This window comes from Rhinoderma darwinii, chromosome 9, assembly GCF_050947455.1.
Source record: "Rhinoderma darwinii isolate aRhiDar2 chromosome 9, aRhiDar2.hap1, whole genome shotgun sequence".
Lineage (NCBI taxonomy): Eukaryota > Metazoa > Chordata > Amphibia > Anura > Rhinodermatidae > Rhinoderma > Rhinoderma darwinii.
Window position 1 is genome coordinate 103,106,506 of NC_134695.1, and position 22,093 is coordinate 103,128,598.

At 45.7% G+C, this 22,093-nt stretch overlaps 1 protein-coding gene across 1 annotated transcript in view; it reads right to left on the reverse strand.

Moving 5' to 3' along the window:
• Positions 1 to 266: 266 nt before the first annotated feature.
• Positions 267 to 22,093, reverse strand: part of LOC142660228 (polycystin-1-like protein 2) — an 89,365-nt gene continuing 67,538 nt past the window's right edge. The window contains exons 38-43 of the mRNA XM_075836812.1: positions 21,902 to 22,029; positions 12,364 to 12,524; positions 10,462 to 10,672; positions 8,764 to 8,865; positions 6,494 to 6,625; positions 267 to 2,468 (exon numbers count right to left, since the gene is read on the reverse strand). Of these exons, the coding sequence (XP_075692927.1) occupies positions 2,355 to 2,468; positions 6,494 to 6,625; positions 8,764 to 8,865; positions 10,462 to 10,672; positions 12,364 to 12,524; positions 21,902 to 22,029 (848 nt within the window). The 3' untranslated portion in view covers positions 267 to 2,354. The remainder of the gene's footprint in view (positions 2,469 to 6,493; positions 6,626 to 8,763; positions 8,866 to 10,461; positions 10,673 to 12,363; positions 12,525 to 21,901; positions 22,030 to 22,093) is intronic.

The window sequence follows — 22,093 nt, forward strand, 5'->3', positions numbered from 1 at the left end:
TTAACCTAAACTTTCAATAATGTATTGTTGATATTATTAGTATTCGTGCTTTGAAATCGGTACACGTATGCTTATATTGTGCGCAGAAAAATGGCGCACATCCTCAAATTTGGCACATACGATTTCTATTACCCGAGCCCCCTTTTCTATACACTTTTAAAAACGCAATGAAAATAAGATAACAGGAAAAAAGACACAATAAAGATATGTACAAATTATCTGCTTGAAAATCTTGTAGATTTATTATGTGTAATTTTAAGTCAGCAAAAATATAATATAGCTAAAATAAAGAGATAACACAAGACATGGATGTACAGAGAATAATATACATAAAATAATAAATAGAATAGCTACATACAGTTACATCATGGACTTTGCATTGTGGCATTTTCTTCTATTCACAACTTGAACAATACTTGCTGCTCGTGACTGGAGATTGTGTTCATGGTTTGCTGCCTAGAAGGTTTATTAGTGTAGAAAGTGAATGTACTCCTGGAAAAACAAACGTTACCACTAAACATGTACAGGTACAAGTGCAGGCGACCGCGAATGCTGATAAACCCCGTCAGCGCTGGTTAGTTTTCCATAACTTGGACAACGTAGCCTAACGGTGGCATCCCTCACCTATCCGCTATTATGGCATCTGTTTAACGTATACGTCATGAGCTTTTCATGGTATATACATTAAAATCATGCTATAATAGGCTAGAGGTGACGGATGACACTGGTATCCGTCGCCGGCGTCCATCACCCATAGACTATTATAGAATCCGTTTATGTATACACCATGAAACACTCATGACGTACACGTTAAATGGTTGCCATAATAGTCGATAATAGCCATACAGTTCATACAACATCCATAAACTCCCATGTTAAAAAAAAAGTTTATACTGTGCAGTAAACATATTTTATGTAATCCCATTTTATGGAATAGCTTAGTCTACTACGCTATTCCATACCTAAAAAAAAAGGACACACTTTTGACCTCCTTTGGGTGAAGGGAGCCCTATGGATACATTTAGCGTGTACGTTGGGAGCTTTCCTGAGGTACGCGTTGAATGTAGGGCCGCACGTAATGTGAATGGGGCCTTAATCAGTTTCAGCACTTTTTAAATGGATATTCCAACCATAGATATTTATGGCATATTCCTGGGATAATCCCTAAATGTCTGATAGCTGAGAGGTCGCACCACTGGGGGTTCTGTATCACCTATTGTGCCTTTGAACACGGCAGAACGCAGCTGCAAATTGGAGACGTGATGGGGGTGAGTCGGCATTGCATGTGTGCGACACTATCCTTTAAATTAATTTATTAACAAAAGTGTCCCATGGCTCTAGTTGTAAGTAAAGGGCCCATGACCTTCAGGCTACATGCACAAGTTGCGTATTTTGCTGCGGAAAATACGCACCAAAACTGCAGGAAATCCGCAGGTAAAAAAAATGCACCAGATCTCACGTTTTTTTATGTGTTTTTTTGGTGCGGTTTTTACGTTTTGCTGCGTAAATCAGGTTCGTTTTCATGCTGCAGGTTTTGGTCTGATTTTACTCCGAATTAGGCAGATACAATTCGCAAGAGAAAACGCAAGATAAATTGACATGCTGCGGATTTTAAAATCTTCACCGCAGGTCAATTTCCGTCCTGAAAAATACTGCAACGTGTACATGAGATTTCCTGGAATCTCATTGACTACGCTGGTACTGTATCACGCTACGGATTTGCCCCACCAAATTAGCGGCATTTTTGCATGCAGTTTTAAGTGCGGCCAGATGTTACATCAAAGTCTATAGATAAATGCACTACACACAACCGTGTTTTGGTTTGTAGCGTTTTTGAGCCAATTTTGTGGTCAGTGGCAGCTGTTTCATACGCAGCACGCTCTCGGTATGGTGTTTTTTCCCCATAGGCTTCTCTATAGGACTTCAAAAAAGCATGTACAAAATAACAGCAAATGAAAGACACCACAAAAAATGATACTAAAAACGCCATAAAAAAAAGGCACATTACATTTGAAAACGGCTAGCGTTTTTCTAAGTGTTTTTTTGGTGCAGTTTAATTATCAGAAAAATTCTGTGTGTAAAGGAAGCCTAAATGTCTTAGGGCCCAGACCACTCTCAGTCCGCCCCGGTTACACACAGGTACTATTTTTCTAAAATAAGTAAAATCAGCTTTATATAGCAGAAGGACATCCATAAACCTTGAGCACAGGAAAAGAATGAAACCTGATGACAATTACAGAAACCAATCAGATCTGTGCTGTCATTTTTCTATAGAATGAACATATGACTGGTTACTATGGTTACAGCGCATTAACATAAACAATTGTTTGGATATATAATATAGATCTAGATCTTCAGTTATTCTGACAATTTGCATTTGTCCCACCATCCTCCTTCTTACGCCGTAGTCCAAGAAAACTGCAAATTTTCATCAGCATAAGATCAACAATTTCTTCCTCTTCTGACGCCTGTATAGAAAAGAATACACAATAAACACTTCATGGTGTGTTACCACAAGAGCATCTCCTGACATGTTGGCTCTGTTCACACCTGCGTCATGATGCAGTGCCCAATCCGTAACACAACAGATATTACTGGCGTCCATGATGTTGTGGTGTCTGTCGTTTTGATGGGAAAATTAGTAATAGACACAACGCTATTCTTCCCATCAAATATTGCGGATTTGCCACGGATGTGAACACAGCCTAAAAGATGGAAGAATTAGACTTAGGCTGGGTTCACACGAGCGTGGCGTTTTTGCGCACGCAAAAACGCGGCGTTTTGCGTGCGCAAAAACCACTTAACAGCTCCGTGTGGCAGCAGCATATGATGCGCGGCTGCGTGCTTTTCGCGCAGCCGCCATCATAATGACACTCCATTTGGATGTTTGTAAACAGAAAAGCATGTGGTGCTTTTCTGTTTTCATTCATCCTTTTGACAGCTGTTGCGCGAATCACGCAGTTCGCACGTTAGTGCTTCCGTGCGACATGCGTGGTTTTCATGCACCCATTGACTTCAATGGGTGCGTGATTCGCGCAAAACGCCCAAAGAACGGACATGTCGTGACTTTTTTTCAGCGGACTCAGGGCAGATTCAGACGAACGTTGCGTTTTTGCGCGCGCAAACAAAGCGGCGTTTTGCGCGCGCAAAAACCATTTGACAGCTGCGTGTGTCATCCGTGTATGATGCGCGGCTGCGTGATTTTCGCGCAGCCGCCATCATAGAGATGAGGCTAGTCGACGCCCGTCACTGTCCAAGGTGCTGAAAGAGCTAACTGATCGGCAGTAACTCTTTCAGCACCCTCGACAGTGAATGCCGAACACAATATACAGCAACCTGTTAAAAAAAAAGAAAAAGTTCGTACTTACCGAGAACTTCCCTCCCGGCCGTTGCCTTGGTGACGCGTCCTTGGTGACGCGCCTCTCTTGACATCGGGCCCCACCTCCCTGGATGACGCGGCAGTCCATTTGACCACTGCAGCCTGTGCTTGGCCTGTGATTGGCTGGAGCTGTCACTTGGACTGAATTGTCATCCCGGGAGGTCAGACTGGAGGAAGAAGCCGGGAGTTATCGGTAAGTCAGAACTTCGTTTTTTTTTTACAGGTTCATGTATATTGGGATCGGAAGTCACTGTCCATGGTGCTGAAACAGTTTAACTCTTTCAGCACCCTGGACAGTGACTATCTCCTGACGTCGCGTACCGGAATTTTTTTTGCCGGGTTCGGCCAAAACGAGTTCGGCCGAACCCGGTGAAGTTCGGTTTGATTATCCGGGTTCGCTCATCTAAAAAGACACTCCGTTTGGATGTTTGGAAACAGAAAAGCACGGGGTGTTTTTCTGTTTACATTCATCCTTTTGACAGCTGGTGCGCTGTTTCAGTCGGTTCGCACGGAAGTGCTTCCGTGCGACCTGCGTGGTTTTCACGCACACATTGACTTCAATGGGTGCGTGATGCGCGAAATACGCTGAGATATTGAACATGTCGCGTTTTTTGCGCAGCTGACAAACGCTGCGCAAAAAGCACGGACTGTCTGTACTGCCCCATAGACTTGTATTGGTCTGTGCGTGGCGCGTGAAAACCACGCGGCCCGCACGGACCGAATACACGTTCGTGTGAATCCCCCCTCACGCTGAGTAAAAATCACGAACATGTCTGCACGGCCCCATAGAGTAATATAGGTCCGTGCAAATCACGCGTGTTGCACGGACATAATTCCCGTTCGTCTGAATGAAGCCTTAGTTAGGGGTTTGCAGCTGGGACGTCCACCAATGTCCCGAACAAGAGGGTCTCAGTATTTATTTTTACCGGTGGAATGGCCGCACACTTGTAAGATTCTTCAACCCTATTGATCTTAAGGCCGTGATCACACACACAGTTTTAATGCACTTTTTAAATCAGTTTTTTTAGCCAAACTCAGAAGTGGACACAAAAGAAAGGAGATGCATCAGTCTTTTCATTATACCTTTCCTTCTTTTTGGATCCACTTCGGACTTTGACTAAAAAAAACTGAGCCAAAAAACTGCATCAAAACTGTGCGTGTGATCCTGGCCTTATAATCTGTGCGTACCATCTGCTTGTTCAGGCCACAGCTCCCAGACCTCTACCAATGCAATGTGACTATTTCACATTTCTGACTGACATGTAGAAATATCGTTGAATTTGTATATCAAAATAATATGTTAGTAAATAAAATACAATAAAAACATATAATATTGGATAAAATGCGAATGTTTTTGTGCTCATGCTTGGCAAATGCTTGCTGTATTGAGAGAGTTGTATATAGGCAGTCTATAGACATGATATAACATAGGCTGTTACACCTACATGCACACCGGAGAGCACATTAGTAAGTTATCACTCACTGCCCTTGGACGTCTATTTAAAAACCTAAAGTATTTATTTACTGTAGATAAAACACAGAACACAATGTTAAGCAACCTCTGATTCTTAGGCTTCGTTCACATCTGCGTCGGGGCTCCATTCATGGGCTTCGTCGGACCTTTCCGTCAGGGGAACCCATGAACAGAACCCAAACTGAAACAAATGGAAACCATAGCTTTCCGTTGCAAATTGTTTCCGTTTGTCACCGCTCTGTAAGGTTTCCGTTGTTGTCACACAGTGCAGTAAAATTAGGGTTAATACCCGGGATTACTGCAAGTGGCATGATTTTGTCACGGTTTTGCAAATAAAATGTTGTTTTGCTGAGAATTCGACGTAACCTCGACAATAAACTGCAATTTGACCGCACCATGTGAATAAGCTCTAATTTACCGTATGGTAGACAAGCCACATAAAAGATACAAACTACAGCTGCCTTAGGACCTGTTCACATTGAGGTTTGTTTGCTTGCAGAAAAAATAAGCCTCAGGAATTTCCTTCAGGAATTTTGAGGAAGATTTTGAACTCCATGCACTTTTTTTTCCTGCGTTTATCGTGTCATTCTTTGCCCATGGCCATTGACTCTAATGCAAGTTTTTTTTCTGCCTCCCATTGATATAAAATAGGAGGTCAGAGGTGGAAGCTGCAGCAAAAAAAGAACATGGCACTACTTTTTCCTGCAAGCGGCCAAAAGCCGCCCAGAAAGAAATCTTCTCTGCCTCCCATTGAAATCAACATGGGTGATTTTGGTATTTTATTTTTTTTCGCTGATTCCGTCACGGTTCCTGCGTCAAAATCAGCACCAAAAAACTCAGTGTGAACTGATTCTTAGGGTATGTTCACACGGCAGCGTCCGTAACGGCTGAAATTACGAGGCTGTTTTCAGGAGAAAACAGCACCGTAATTTCAGCCGTAATGGCATGTGCAGGCGCTTTTTGCTGCGTCTATTACGGACGTAAATGGAGCTGTTTTTCCATGGAGTCAATGGAAAACGGCTCCATTTACGTCTGAAGAAGTGACATGCACTTCTTTGACGCGGGCGTCTTTTTTACGCACCGCCTTTTGACAGCGGGGCGTAAAAAAAATGACCATCGGCACAGAACATCGTAAAACCCATTCAAATGAATGGGCAGATGTTTGCCGACGCTATTGAGCCGCTATTTCGGACGTAATTCGGGGCAAAAACGCCCGAATTACGTCCGTAATAGTGTGTGTGAACATACCCTTACAGATTACTGATCATTTGGATATTAGTCAATCCCTCCTCTTTGGTTATTTTAAGGAGCACAATTTAGGAATGCTGCGAGTTTAATAGGACCCCAAATCTACTTCAGGAATAATACGGGCAATAGTATGGGCAACTTTACATGGGAGCCTGCAAGCCAAATTGACAACAAGGTAGCCAACGGAGATTTTCAGAGTGATATACAAATACTGACAAGGCTTATAGTCACATGTCCCATTTTTATAGAGCATCAAGTAAAAGTGTTTTTTAAAAATATTGCCTGAAAAAAACATAACATATCATGGCAGAGAATCACAGAATTTTTGTATTTTGTGGCATCCTCTGTATCACTGTAGTGTTGCCGATTCATTCACTTATATCATCACTAACCTGGTGATTCTTTTGTTCTTCAGTGAATGCCACCAAGATAACCGAAATAAAGAGATTCAATACCACAAAAGTCATGAAAATAATACACGATCCAACCAGGAAAGAGCCCAGAACTGGATTATAATCCAACACCTAAGAAGCGAGAGACATAGAATAATCATGATGTTGATAGAAAGTGGTGATCAGCAGTAGCCATTGTGCTCAGGACATCCATGCGGACCGTGGCCTTCACCTCTGCTGGAAAATGTAGGTCTTAGGCCTCATTTACACGAGCGTGTGTGTTTTGCGCGCGCAAAAAACGCAGCGTTTTGCGTGCGCAAAAGGCACTTGACAGCTCCGTGTGTCATCCGTGTATGATGTGCGGCTGCGTGATTTTCACGCAGCTGCGTGATTTTCGCGCAGCCGCCATCATAGAGATGAGGCTAGTCGACGTCAGTCACTGTCCATGGTGCTGAAAGAGTTAACTGATCGGCAGTAACTCTTTCAGCACCCTCGACAGTGAATTCCGATCACCATATCGAGTAACCTGTTTAAAAAAAAAGAGGTTCGTACTTACCGAGAACTTCCCGGCCGTTGCCTTGGTGACGCGTCCTTGGTGACGCGTCCTTGGTGACGCTCCTCTCTTGACATCTGGCCCCACCTCCCTGGATGACGCGGCAGTCCATGTGACCGCTGCAGCCTGTGCTTGGCTTGTGATTGGCTGCAGCTGTCACTTGGACTGAATTGTCATCCCGGGAGGTCAGACTGGAGGAAGAAGCCGGGAGTTATCGGTAAGTCAGAACTTTTTTTTTTTTTACACGTTCACGTATATTGGAATCGGAAGTCACTGTCCAGGGTGCTGAACCGGTTTAAACTCTTTCAGCACCCTGCACAGTGACGGTCTCCTGCCGGGTTCGGTCAAAACGAGTTCGGCCGAACCCGGTAAATTTCGGTTCGCTCATGTCTAAGACACTCCGTTCGGATGTTTGTAAACAGAAAAGCACGTGGTGCTTTTCTGTTTACATTCAGTTTGACAGCTCTTGCGCGAATAACACAGTTCGCACGGAAGTGCTTCCGTGCGACCTTCATGGTTTTCACGCACCCATTGACTTCAATGGGTGCGTGATGCGCGAAAAACGCACGATTATAGAACATGTCGTGAGTTTTACGCAACGCACTCGCGCTGCGCAAAATTCACGCATCGTCTGCACTGCCACATAGAGTAATATAGGTGCGTACGACACGCGTGAAAAGCACGCGCGTATATTACGCTCGTGTAAATGAGGCCTCAAGGGGGTTTTACACTGGGCAATTATCGGGCAAACGATCGTTCATAGCACACTCGTTACCGATAATTGACCTGTGTAAACGCTCAATCATCTGCTGATCGTATCGTTTTAAAAAAGTAAAATATTATTGTTGTCGGCAGCACAACAGGGAGACTCGCTGCCGGCATGATCATAATGTATGGGGACGAGCGATCAGAGTAACAACCGCTCGTCCCCATCCATAGCTCCGTGTGACAGGAGCAAACGAGCGACGATCAACGATGTCTCGTTGATATTAGGGCCTTTACATAGCAATTCTGTCGCGTTGATCGGTGTTCTCTGCACCGGCCAAAATCGGCCGTTGTAATAGATGCTTTAGCTGTAGTCATAAACGGAACTTCTAAATACACATGTATAATACAACATTTCTGGTGCTTTTTTTTAAATTATTTTAGCAACTTTTTTTGACTTAAACGGCACAATGCAAACTCTTAATGAGTCAAGTAGGAGCAAGTTCCTGCAGTACAGCTCTATTGCTATTCTAGATCTGCAGCAATTTCCATAATCTGAACAACGTGGGAAGATTTTATAACTAGTGTCTGAGGTCAAATAATCCTATTTTCATATTCTTGTCCACATGGCATGAGGACAGGAGGTTGGGCCACTCAAGGGAGACGAGATTTGCAGGTAATTTGAACTTTTAAGGGTTAAAGATCCGTGTACATTCCATGTAATACTGAAGTTTGTGTGGGATCTGCAACCCCTCAAAGTTTAATTTTGTAGTGTTTTTTTCCCTTTGGGTGCTTCAACTTGCTGTCCACCTCGCCTGTAGCCAAGAGTATAGAAATAAGGTTTTATGGTGATTCTGCATATCACAAGAATAGCAGATATTGAATGTAGACCCCGCAGTTGCCAGGCGTCGCAATGCAAAATGTAAGTTTTTTGGAAAATTCCACTCTTCTCTGTGTATTGCTCTCGGTTCATTCATGTCTATCTGCAACAATGAACTACGTTTGACAATACCTCCTCATAGTTGAAGATTCCCAGCTGAAGGCTGACCATAGTCTTTGCAGAGTCGAACACAGTCTTGTAAGAATTCAGCTTCCATCCAAATATCAAATTACACTGCAACCATCGGAAAAAGTCAAATATTAACAAGATTATTTAGCATTTTCCATAAACACTACGTTTTTTGAGTAGTGACGTCACATCCATTGAGACATGACTATGGCAGCCAACTACGGCACAGCTTTGTGGACGCAACATCACAGGACAGAGACATGATTGGCTGCTATGGTCATGTGACATGATGTCTCGCGGACCCCGACGGTGGAAACAGAATATTTGAAAGATTGTTATTTCTCAACCTCCAGCACAGTAAAACCTCATTCACATGCGGCATAAGAAAATCCTCATTGGATTGCAAGCATGCTGCAGACTTTCAGATACACAGAAGGCTTTTCTGTCGCAGACTATTGCAGCAAATTTAACCTGCACTGCAACAAAACCTTCTTCAACCCATGTTTATTTAGTTGCAGATTTTTTAGGCTGTGGATTTAGGCTTAAAGTTTAAAAGGGGGTTATCCCACCACAACTTTTCACATATCCAAAGGATACATAATAAGTGTTTGATCGCTGAGGGTCCCAGCGATGAAGAGAACGGAGCGGCGGTCACGCATGTGCACTGCTGCTGCATTCACTCTTTGTGGGACTGCCGGGTGATGTACTTGGCTATCTCTGCCAGTCCTATAGGGAATGAATGGAGCGGTAGAGCAAATGCGTGATTGCTGCTCCGTTCATTCAGGGGATTCAGGACCCCTGTTCTCTTGATCAGTGGTGGTCCCAGCAATCAAACACTTATCAACTATCCTGTGGATAGGTGATAAGTTGTTGTAGTGAGATAACCCTCTTAACTATTATATAATGAAATACTATGCAACTTTCTAACATATTTTGTGCAGAAAACCTGTCCTGACCTAGTCCTTTCTACTTACAGCTTGAGGGTTTCTCACAATGTATCAGTGTAGAGAGAGATTTGTGCTGCTGTGTTCACATCTGCATCAGGGCTCCGTTCTGCGGTTCGTCAGAGCTTCCCGCCAGAACAGGACCCTGACTGAAACAAACGGAAACCATAGGTTTCCGTTTGCATCACCATTGACTTCAATGGTGATGGTTCCGGTGCCAATGGTTTCCGTTTGTCTCAGTTGGGCAAGGGTTCCGTTGTTTTGACAGCATGAATAGCAAAATTAAACACTAGGCCCCATGCACACGACAGCAAAAAACCTCCGTTTTTGCGGACCGCAAAAACGGAGCCATTCACTTTCATTGAACACTGACACCTTTCCGTAGCACTACGGAAGGGTGTCAGTGCCGTGGAAATGTTACGGGAATTATGGAACATGTCCGTTCTTTCGCATTTTGCGGGCCGTGCTCCCATACTTTGTATGGGAGCACGGGCCGAAAATGCGGCTGTCAGTCAGCGGCCGGCCGTGCCCGCAATCGCGGGCCGTGATTGCGGGCACGGTCGTGTGCATGGGGCCTTACTGCCAGGTTTCCATACAGATTAAAGCTGATCACTGGGGGTCCCAGCAGGGGGACACTTTGTGATCAGGTTATTGTCAATGGACCCTTCTAGAAAGTAGGGATTGTCCAAAGCGGAGAATTCCTTTATATAAAAAACATGACAACAGCACTGAAGTAATAGAGCACTAAGGCACTCACAGCAATGGAATAGGCCAGAAACATTATAAGAATGACAGTAATAAATCCGGAGATGTCTCCCCAGGCTCTGCGTAGTGTTGCAGTGATCATGTTAAGTTTTGGATTCAGTCTCAGGAGATGCCACAGTTTAATGGTTGACAGAAGTACTAGGAAGGCAATGAGGTAGCCCAAGGCAGCATCTGCTGCTGCAGTTTCATTAAAGCTTACAAACCTAAAAAAACAAAACATAAGATTAGAAAAGAAGAAAACAATGGCATTATTTTATTACATGTCCACTATAAAGAAGGGTAGAACAACAATGACAGTATTTGGAATTAAGGAGGAGAACATTTTTCAGTAGCAGACTTTTCATTGAATGTTTGCACCACTGTAAGTGCAATGTGCCAGTCTTCTTAGGCTATGTTCATATGGTGTTACAGTGTAAGTCGGGCAACCCTCGCAATGAAGGCCTTCAATGTATGCCACTCTATGGTATACAGTGGCATACGTTGCCCATTGACTTTGCAGTACGGAGCTGCAGGGGACTCAGTGTGCCTTCATACAACCCCTTGCAATCCTGTCCTGATCATGTGCTGCTCACACAGGTCCACAGCTATAAAAAAGATCTCTAGTCAATCACTTATCTAGGGCAGCATATTCAGCTGACAGATCCGCTTTAGCTCTGCCTGGTCTCTCTGCTACAACCATTTCATTAGCTCTGTGATCAAATACTGAATGAAGCAGCTACTTCTTTCATTCAGAGCAGGAAATCCCAGCACAATCTGGAGTACCAATCTTAAAGAACTTGTGTGCAAAGCCTGTACAGCAGCAGACAGAGTCCTTACAGCTCCATATTACAGAGCCATAGGCACTCCATGTGCTGACGACGGCACTGTATTCTCAACTAGAGGCAATGCTTCTAAGGGGGAATACCTCTTATACGGAAGGTACATGCCATATCATGCAATGTAATCCATGGGAAAAAACATCAGTGCTGTTTTACGAATACATAGAGGACAAATCCATAATATGACAATGTGCATTAGCCCCTACATGCAGCCAATAAGCCTAGTCTGTGTGTATACAGGGTCTGTTATCACATCCCATACTCTCAGGAAGTCTGTACCTTGCTAGGGATGCTACAGTTTGATTGACAGGGGGATGAGTCTCCAGATTACTACTAAAAAAGAATCAATTTACAAAGTACAAAACCTCTCGGGGGACTGCAGACAGTGTGCTGCATTAGAACAGCATGTTGTGTAATCTGTCTTTACCACTTTTAAAACGAGCGCCGATCGACAATGCAGCTTGTCGATCGGTGCTCATTGCTCCCTTGAAACAGAAAATGATTGATCGTTACTACGATCGCTCGTCCCCATGTATTTGCATCATGTTGGCAGCACATCTCCCTGTTTAGATGTGCTGCCGACTGGCGATAATTTTTTTGTCGGCATAAAAGATGTGATCATCCGATGAACCAGCGTTTTACCGTTCATCGGCTGATCGTTGACGAGTTTACACAGGGCAATGATCGGGAACGAAGGTGCATATGAGCGCTTGTCTTCCGATTTTCGGCCCGTGTAAAAGGGCCTTTACTGTGCCACTTACAACCCCATTATACTGTATGTAGCACTTGTTAAGCAACAAGCTAATTGCTGAGATCATTTGATGTACTTTGTAGTACACCCTCCTGTTTCTTTATTGCCTCATTTACTAGTTGCTTCTTTCTTGCAGCAAAGCTGGTTCAAAGTACATTCTCGGAACAGCAGGATACTAATCCCAGCAAGTATTTTATGCTAACTCATCTGCTCTGTACTTTACACTGGGAGGCCACACAGGCTACACAGCGCTTTACCCTGCAGAGCATTTCACATTATTTATATTTACAAAATATGGATCATAGTGAGAACATTTCCAATTTACTCCTCCTTGTGGTCCTGGTAGTAGTTGATATCTCTATTTCCAAGAATGGTCCTTTTCACGAAGACAGACAAGGCGCTCCAACTGATTAGAATTATTGCCAACTCCAGCAGGTTCCACTTGCTCCGAAAATATCCCCACTTTAGAGTTTTCATGAGTTTTCCCTGTAAACAGTGCACATAATAATAATAAAAAAAATAATAGTAATAATAATACCTATTTGTAAAGTTTATCATACTCAACCTCTCCTTAAGGTTAGTTCACACGGTGGATTTTGATTCCATCCTCCCATTGACATCAATGGGAGGTTCGGGCGGAATCCGCTGGAAAGCGAGCAGGACGCTTCTTTTTCCCCACCAGCTGAAAAAATCCACTAGCAGGAAAAAGAAGGGTCCGACTCCCATTGAAATGAATGGGAAGCAGAATTTTGTAGCTGGATCTGATGCAAAATTTCCTCTGTGTAAACATATCCTTATTGTTCTATTCTTTTTTCTTCAAGATATTTAGATAAATATTAGAAAAATGGTATAAAGCATCCAAATTGGTTACAGGACTCACTTCGTCTGTAGAAATCTAAGAATATACACTACCGTTCAAAAGTTTAGGGTCACTTAGAAATTTCCTTATTTTTGAAAGAAAAGCACAGTTTTTTTCAATGAAGATAACATTAAATTAATCAGAAATACACTTTATACATTGTTAATGTGCTAAATGACTATTCTAGCTGCAAACGTCTGGTTTTTAATGCAATATCTACATAGGTGTTGTAATGGCCGGAAGGAGGTGAAGGGAAAGTGAGCCCTAATCTACCCACCGCCCTGTCCCTGCCTACTTGCAACGACCCGCCCTAGGCGACGAGGTACAACTGGGCGGCGGTCCCTACGCTGTCTAAGTGCACAGGAAAACAAACAGGGAACATGCAAGGGAAGGGGCAGTAGCCACGGAACGCCACGAGGAAACGGAGCGGCGAACGGACAGTCAGGACCAGGACGAAGTGAGTACACCCAAGCGGGCAAGGAGACAGAAGTAAGCCAGGGGCAAAGCAAGCAGGTCAAGCAGAACTGCAGCAAGGCAGAAGCACGGCAGAAGCAGGCTGGAGCAAGCAGCAGTGGGGCCAGGAATCCAAAAGAATTACAAGCACTGAGGGAGAGAACAGGGCAGGTAATAAAGGACAGGGGGCGGAGCTAACTCCGACAGACCAGGCCGCGATAGGCTCTCCCACTCCTGAGCCTGCCACCCTGGTTGGTGGGAGATGGTGTCAGTCGAACAGGTCTGGCCTCAGGTGTGGATTGATTAATCCCAGGAGTATACCTAGATGAAGTACCTGGCAGATCCCTAACAGTACTCCCCCTTTTATGAGGGGCCACCGGACCCTTACTAAGGGGACCCGGTTTAGTGGGGAAGAGAAGGTGGAACCTCCTGATCAATACCCCAGCGTGAACATCACGGGCAGGTACCCAAGTCCTCTCCTCCGGCCCGTATCCTCTCCAATGGACCAGGTACTGGAGGGAGCCCTGGACCATCCTACTGTCCATAATCTTGGCCACCTCGAATTCCACCCCCTCAGGGGTGAGAACGGGAACAGGAGGTATCCTCGAGGGGGACCAGGACGGGGAGCAGCGTTTAAGGAGGGAGGCATGGAAGACGTCATGTATGCGAAATGATGGGGGGAGCTCCAGACGGAAGGATACAGGGTTGAGGACTTCAATGATCTTATAAGGTCCAATAAATCGGGGAGCAAACTTCCTGGACGGGACCTTAAGGCGCAAGTTCCTGGACGATAACCAGACCAAATCCCCGACGACAAACCGGGGGTTAGCAGAACGTCTACTATCCGCCTGAATCTTTTGTGCGCTCTGGGATGCCTCTAGGTTCTTCTGAACCTGGGCCCAGACAGTGCACAGTTCCCGATGAACATCCTCTACCTCAGGATTATTGGAACAACCAGGGGAGACGGAGGAGAATCTTGGGTTAAACCCGAAATTACAGAAAAACGGGGAGACCCCTGACGAGTTACTAACCCGGTTATTCAAGGAAAATTCAGCAAGGGGAAGGAATGAGACCCAATCGAATTGACAGTCAGAGATGAAACACCTTAAATATTGTTCCAGCGATTGGTTGGTCCTTTCCGTTTGGCCATTAGTTTCGGGATGGAAGGCGGAGGAGAAGGACAGATCAATCTCCAACTTTTTACAAAAAGCTCTCCAAAATAAGGAAACAAATTGTACCCCTCTGTCAGAAACGATATTGACTGGGGCCCATGGAGACGCAGGATGTGTTTCACAAACAAAGAAGCTAACGTCTTGGCGTTAGGTAGCTTCTTAAGGGGCACAAAGTGGCACATCTTGCTGAAGCGGTCGACTACCACCCACACCACCGACTTGCCCTGAGATGGAGGCAAATCGGTGATAAAATCCATGGAGATATGGGTCCAAGGTCTCTGGGGAATGGGCAAGGAACGTAGTAGGCCCGCAGGTCGGGACCTAGGGGTTTTGGACCTAGCGCAAACCTCACAAGCGGCGACGTAAGCCCTAACGTCTTTAGGCAACCCAGGCCACCACTAGTTTCTGGTAATGAGGTGTTTGGTGCCCAAGATGCCAGGATGACCAGATAGAGCGGAGTCATGGTTTTCCCTGAGTACCCTCAGCCGGTATTGCAGGGGAACAAACAGTTTGTCCCCAGGGACGTTCCCGGGAGCTGCACCCTGATCAGCCGCGATATCAGAAGCTAAATCAGAATCCGTGGCAGAGACGATTATACCAGGGGGTAAAATACAAGCAGGATCCTTCTCAGAAGGAGGATTGGCCATGAAACTACGTGACAGAGCATCAGCCTTAATATTCTTGGACCCAGCCCTATAGGTAACCAAGAAATTAAATCTGGTAAAGAATAGTGCCCACCGAGCTTGTCTAGGATTAAGCCTCCGGGCCGATTCTAGGAAAACCAGATTCTTGTGATCCGTAAGGACCGTTACCTGGTGTCTGGCCCCCTCCAGGAAGTGCCGCCACTCCTCAAAAGCCCATTTAATGGCTAGAAGTTCGCGGTTGCCAATATCATAGTTACTCTCCGTGGGCGAAAACTTCCTAGAGAAGTAAGCACAGGGGCGGAGATGGGTGAGGGAGCTGGTACCCTGGGACAAGACGGCCCCCACTCCCACCTCGGAAGCGTCAACCTCCACAATAAATGGCTCCTCTTGGTTGGGCTGAATCAGCACGGGGGCCGAGATAAAGCACTGCCCGTGGCAGCCCGGCCAGCAAACGAGACCTGAAAGGGAAGCAAAATTTTATTGCGTTTCACATTAACGGGAAATACCTGTGCGCCCAAGTGACCTCCCCGATGATCACTTAGGCGCGGAAGTTTTCCGGCTTCTTATTCTTGCGCCTGGGACAGGTGTTCAGTAGATGCTTGTCGTCCCCACAGTAGAAGCAGAGACCATTCATTCTGCGAAACTCCCTACGTTGTCGAGGGGACATGGAGGCCCCGAGTTGCATAGGTACCTCCGAGTCCTCCGTGGAGGGGCGAGGAGACGGGACCTCGGGGGGGATCGCAGAAAAGTCAGAGGGGAGCACACTGAAGCGTTCTAGCTGACGTTCCCTGAGACGTCGGTCAAGTCGTACTGCTAGGGCCATAACCTGGTCAAGGGAGTCAGACGAGGGGTAGCTAACCAGCAGATCCTTCAGGGCGTCAGATAATCCTAACCTAAACTGGCACCTTAGGGCCGGATCGTTCCACTGAGAAGCTACGCACCACTTCCTAAAATCAGAACAGTATTCCTCAACCGGTCTCCTACCCTGACGTAAGGTCACCAGCTGACTCTCGGCTAAGGCAGTCCTGTCAGTCTCGTCGTAAATGAGTCCGAGGGCAGAGAAAAAACGATCAACAGAGGAAAGTTCAGGGGCGTCAGGAGCCAAGGAGAAGGCCCACTCTTGGGGCCCTTCCTGGAGTCGGGATATGATGATACCCACCCGCTGGTTCTCGGAACCTGAGGAGTGGGGCTTTAGGCGGAAATACAGTCTGCAACTCTCCCGGAAGGAGAGAACCGTCTTACGGTCCCCTGAGAACCGGTCAGGTAACTTGAGGTCGGGTTCTAGAGGTGAGGTGAGGGGTACTACTAAAGCAGCGTCACCCTGATTGACCCTTTGGGCCAGGGCCTGGACCTGTAGGGAGAGGCCCTGCATCTGCTGGGCCAGGGTCTCAAGGGGGTCCATGATAGCGTCAGCGTAGGAGAAATGGTAGACTAGGTAAGGGCTTGTAATTATGTAATGGCCGGAAGGAGGTGAAGGGAAAGTGAGCCCTAATCTACCCACCGCCCTGTCCCTGCCTACTTGCAACGACCCGCCCTAGGCGACGAGGTACAACTGGGCGGCGGTCCCTACGCTGTCTAAGTGCACAGGAAAACAAACAGGGAACATGCAAGGGAAGGGGCAGTAGCCACGGAACGCCACGAGGAAACGGAGCGGCGAACGGACAGTCAGGACCAGGACGAAGTGAGTACACCCAAGCGGGCAAGGAGACAGAAGTAAGCCAGGGGCAAAGCAAGCAGGTCAAGCAGAACTGCAGCAAGGCAGAAGCACGGCAGAAGCAGGCTGGAGCAAGCAGCAGTGGGGCCAGGAATCCAAAAGAATTACAAGCACTGAGGGAGAGAACAGGGCAGGTAATAAAGGACAGGGGGCGGAGCTAACTCCGACAGACCAGGCCGCGATAGGCTCTCCCACTCCTGAGCCTGCCACCCTGGTTGGTGGGAGATGGTGTCAGTCGAACAGGTCTGGCCTCAGGTGTGGATTGATTAATCCCAGGAGTATACCTAGATGAAGTACCTGGCAGATCCCTAACAGGTGTATAGAGGCCCATTTCCAGCAACCATCACTCCAGTGTTCTAATGGTACATTGTGTTTGCTAACTGTGTTAGAAGGCTAATGGATGATTAGAAAACACTTGAAAACCCTTGGGCAATTATGTTAGCACCGCTGTAAACAGTTTTGCTGTTTAGAGGAGCTATAAAACTGACCTTCATTTGAGCTAGTTGAGAATCTGGAGCATTACATTTGTGGGTTCGATTAAACTCTCAAAATGGCTAGAAAAAGAGAGCTTTCATGTGAAACTCGACAGTCTATTCTTGTTCTTAGAAATGAAGGCTATTCCATGCGAGAAATTGCCAAGAAACTGAAGATTCCCTACAACGTGTGTACTACTCCCTTCAGAGGACAGCACACACAGGCTCTAACCAGAGTATAAAGAGAAGTGGGAGGCCCCGCTGCACAACTGAGCAACAAGACAAGTACATTAGAGTCTCTAGTTTGAGAAATAGACGCCTCACAGGTTCTCAACTGGCAGCTTCATTAAATAGTACCCGCAAAACGCCAGTGTCAACCAGTGGCGGATTAAGTAGACCATGGGCCCTGGGCTGTTACCCAAACTTGGGCCCCCCTTCCTCACCGCCACCCTGCCGCGCCGTAACTATTTTTAACACTACCTTTTTGGGCAAGCATTAACAGTGTTACGATTTCCCTTGTCACAGCGCGGTGTCCCTACATACTGACAGTATCACACTGTGCAGGGACACAACCTCCTGACAAGGGGAATTGTCTATCAGTCCTGGACTGCAGAAAGACTTTTTGTGAAATACAAGGATTCCTATAATAAACATGTCAGGAGAGGTGACAGATTCTCTATAAATCTAGTGACTCACAGGTGACGACGTCTCAGATTCTAGTAGTTTTTTTCCTCTTTTCTTCTCCATCCGGTCCAGCGCTCATGACGACTTCTCCCGGCCATGACTCATTTCTGCAGAATTTGCCACTCAGACGTCTCCTCACTTTTCCAACATTTCCACACCTATAAACGAAAATAAAGTTATCATGGTGCCACATACTGTACCCCTAAATATAATAGCACCAAACACTGCGCGCCTGAATATAATAATACCACACATTGTAAAACACCACATACACACAGCCCCCTGTACATAGTGCTACACACAGCCCCTGTAGATATTACACAATCCCATAGATAGCGCCACATAGAGAACCCTGTAGATATTACACACCCCCATAGATATCGCCATACACAGCCCCCTCTATATATCACACATCCCCCCCCATAGAGAGCGTTACACACAGCCCCCTATAGATAGTGCCATACAGCCCCCCTGTAGAGAGCGCCACACAGCCCTCCCCCTTGTAAATAGCACCAAAAAGCCCCCCCTATAAAGAGCGCCACACACATACCACTGTGGAAAGCACTACACAGCCCCCCCCCTTGTATATAGTGGCACACAGCGCTCCCCCTTGTATATAGTGGCACACAGCGCTCCCCCTTGTATATAGTGGCACACAGCGCTCCCCCTTGTATATAGTGGCACACAGCGCTCCCCCTTGTATATAGTGGCACACAGCGCTCCCCCTTGTATATAGTGGCACACAGCGCTCCCCCTTGTATATAGTGGCACACAGCGCTCCCCCTTGTATATAGTGGCACACAGCGCTCCCCCTTGTATATAGTGGCACACAGCGCTCCCACTTGTATATAGTGGCACACAGCGCTCCCCCTTGTATATAGTGCCACAAGGTTATGTACACATTTAAAAACTTTATATTATATATATATATATATATATAAGTATGTGTGTGATTGATTGATTTCATTAAAAAATCTTTTCACTTTTTGAGATACGGCTGCTTTGTATCCTGTATCCGTCAGGTCAGCAGGACTGACAGGATCAGTGACACGCAGGATCCACCTCAAATCTATCACATCTAAGATTATAATTTAGTGCAGGGCCCGTTTCACTGATCCCGTCAGTCCTGCTGACCTGACGGATAAAGGATACAAAGCAGCTGTATCTCAAAAAGTGAAAATATTTTTTAATAAAACGGAATTACAAGTTGCACCAAACACACATTTTTATAAAAAATAAATAAACACGACGTGATTTTTGCGACGTTTTTTCCGTAGACAATTGCTATTTTAGAATTTTTATTCATAAAGTTTGAAAATAATAGTAAAAAAATAAGCTTTTTTACGTTTCAGCTATTTTTTTGGGTAATAACACAGTTTTACCCTAAAATAGACCTGTTATTTGTAATCGTCATTGTTTACCGTAAATTTTAATATATTACATGTCTATATTAGGGTAATTGGGTCAGCGCTAGCGTTACAACAATGATTGGCGGGGGGGGGGGGTGTTTTTATTTTGGGGTGGGTATTTTATGTGTATTTATTATTTCTTTTTTTTTTGCACTTTACTTTACTATTTTTTTATTACTATGGTCTGTCCCCCAAAGGTCAAAGAAGACCTTTGGGGAACTTTATATATATTTTTTCTTTATTTTACACCAGGTTTTTCCACTGTAACTGGGGCTGCACAGCAGCCCCAGTTACAGGGGAAATCAGCCCTCTCATAGTGACGATTGTCACTAATAGGGCTGTGCTGGGTCTAGTTAGACCCAGCAACAGTCTGTCACTAACGGCACCCGGCGATCATGTGACCAGTCACATGATCACCGGGAGGAATAGAGACAGCGCCGCTGCTGCGGTCTCTATTCCTATACACAGCGTTCATTGAACGCTGTGTAAGAAGACATCGGAGAAGACAGAAGCAGCGAAAGCTGCTTCTATCCTCTCCTCAGGGTCCCCGGCAGTCACTGACAGCCGGAGACCCGACATTCAGCTGCCCGATCGCGCGGGCAGCAAGTTAAAACCCGAGCCGTAGAAAGTCTATGGCTCGGGTTTTAAGGACCCATCCCTGACCGCAAAAATACAGCCAGCGGTCGGGAACCAGTTGGGTAGGAGGATAACTAACCTCAGCGCCGGTGACCGCCCGGCTCTTCTCTTCTCTTGCAGCTTTGGAGTAACAGAACAGCCGTCCGTCGCTGTTCTGTTACTCAATGGCGCACTTGTCAGGGAGGCGTGTCCTACCCCTTTCCCAGGCAAATTCCCTGCTCCTCCCCTCCTCATCTTCGGAAGTTAGCAGCGCTAGCGCGCTGAATAGGTTTGGAAGATGTGCGGTTCGGGCTGCCATGGGCCCCCTGGGAGCCTCGGGCCCCGGGCGGCCGCCCGAATCGCCCATATGATAATCCGCCACTGGTGTCAACGTCTACAGTGAAGAGGCGACTCCGGGATGCTGGCCTTCAGGGCAGAGTGGCAAAGAAAAAGCCATATCTGAGACTGGCTAATAAAAGGAAAAGATTAATATGGGCAAAAGCACACAGACATTGGACAGAGGAAGATTGGAAAAAAGTGTTATGGACAGACGAATCGAAGTTTGAGGTGTTTGGATCACACAGAAGAACATTTGTGAGATGCAGAACAACTGAAAAGATGCTGGAAGAGTGCCTGACGCCATCTGTCAAGCATGGTGGAGGTAATGTGATGGTCTGGGGTTGCTTTGGTGCTAGTAAAGTGGGAGAATTTCATCCTACAACAGGACAATGACCCAAAGCACACCTTAAAAAATTATGCAAGAACTATTTAGGGAAGAAGCAGGCAGCTGGTATTCGATCTGTAATGGAGTGGCCAGCGCAGTCACCAGATCTCAACCCCATAGAGCTGTTGTGGGAGCAGCTTGACCGTATGGTACGCAAGAAGTGCCCATCAAGCCAATCCAACTTGTGGGAGGGGCTTCTGGAAGCATGGGGTGAAATTTCTCCCGATTACCTCAGCAAATTAACAGCTAGAATGCCAAAGGTCTGCAATGCTGTAATTGCTGCAAATGGAGCATTCCAAGACCAAAGCAAAGTTTGAAGGAGAAAATTATTATTTCAAATAAAAATCATTATTTCTAACCTTGTCAATGTCTTGACTATATTTTCTAGTCATTTTGCAACTCATTTGATAAATATAAGTGTGAATTTTCATGGAAAACACAAAATTGTTTGGGTGACCCCAAACTTTTGAACGGTAGTGTATATAAAAGTAATATAGAGTTAGGGGTGGCGTGGTGCTAGTATTGCATATCTAACAGTAAATTACTTTTTTATCCATGTCATGTAGCAATTGCGCCCATACGATTAGTTGGAACCAAATTGCTAGTGCTCCTGTCACTTTCCACACAACACTTTCATTCCAATGCTTCTGTGTCACTCCTGTTGCTCCATCCTTCTCGTATAAGAGTAGAGAAAAGCAAAAAGCGAATACTTAAACTCTTGAACCTTGCCCTTAACCCCATCTCTGTTTTACGTCATTGTATGCTTTTAACTTTGTAGGAAGTCAAAGTTGCACTCCTCGTTGTATGTACAGCTGACAACCCCTATAACATTATACTACAAGACAAGTCCTGGCTGCAGAGGACACAAAGAAATGTATGGCCCCACATGCACGAGTCCCTGTAGCCGCTGCTATTCACCAGCCCACTAATGTATGTATGGCATTTAACCGTTGAGAAGCAGGGACACAAGAGTTGCATGTGCACTGGAGAAAGCCGGCCTATGGTACATCACGACATTTGTGAGGTCAATATTACACATTCATTCATCTTCCTAGGATGTGAACATTATAAACATCTGACAATGGACGTCAACCAGACCTCATCAGACTTCTATACCTGCATCACCATGTAGTAAATAACAAAGAGAAAATAAATAACTTCAGCTGCCACCACAAAGATGTGTAAGCCATCAGTGTACGGGTACAAGCGGATGCTCTGCAGATCAGCATGAGTCAGGAAGGTGCCTTAAAGACAAGAAGGAGATGGTGATACTTTGATTTACTGCATTTCTCTTGCTGCAAGATCTCC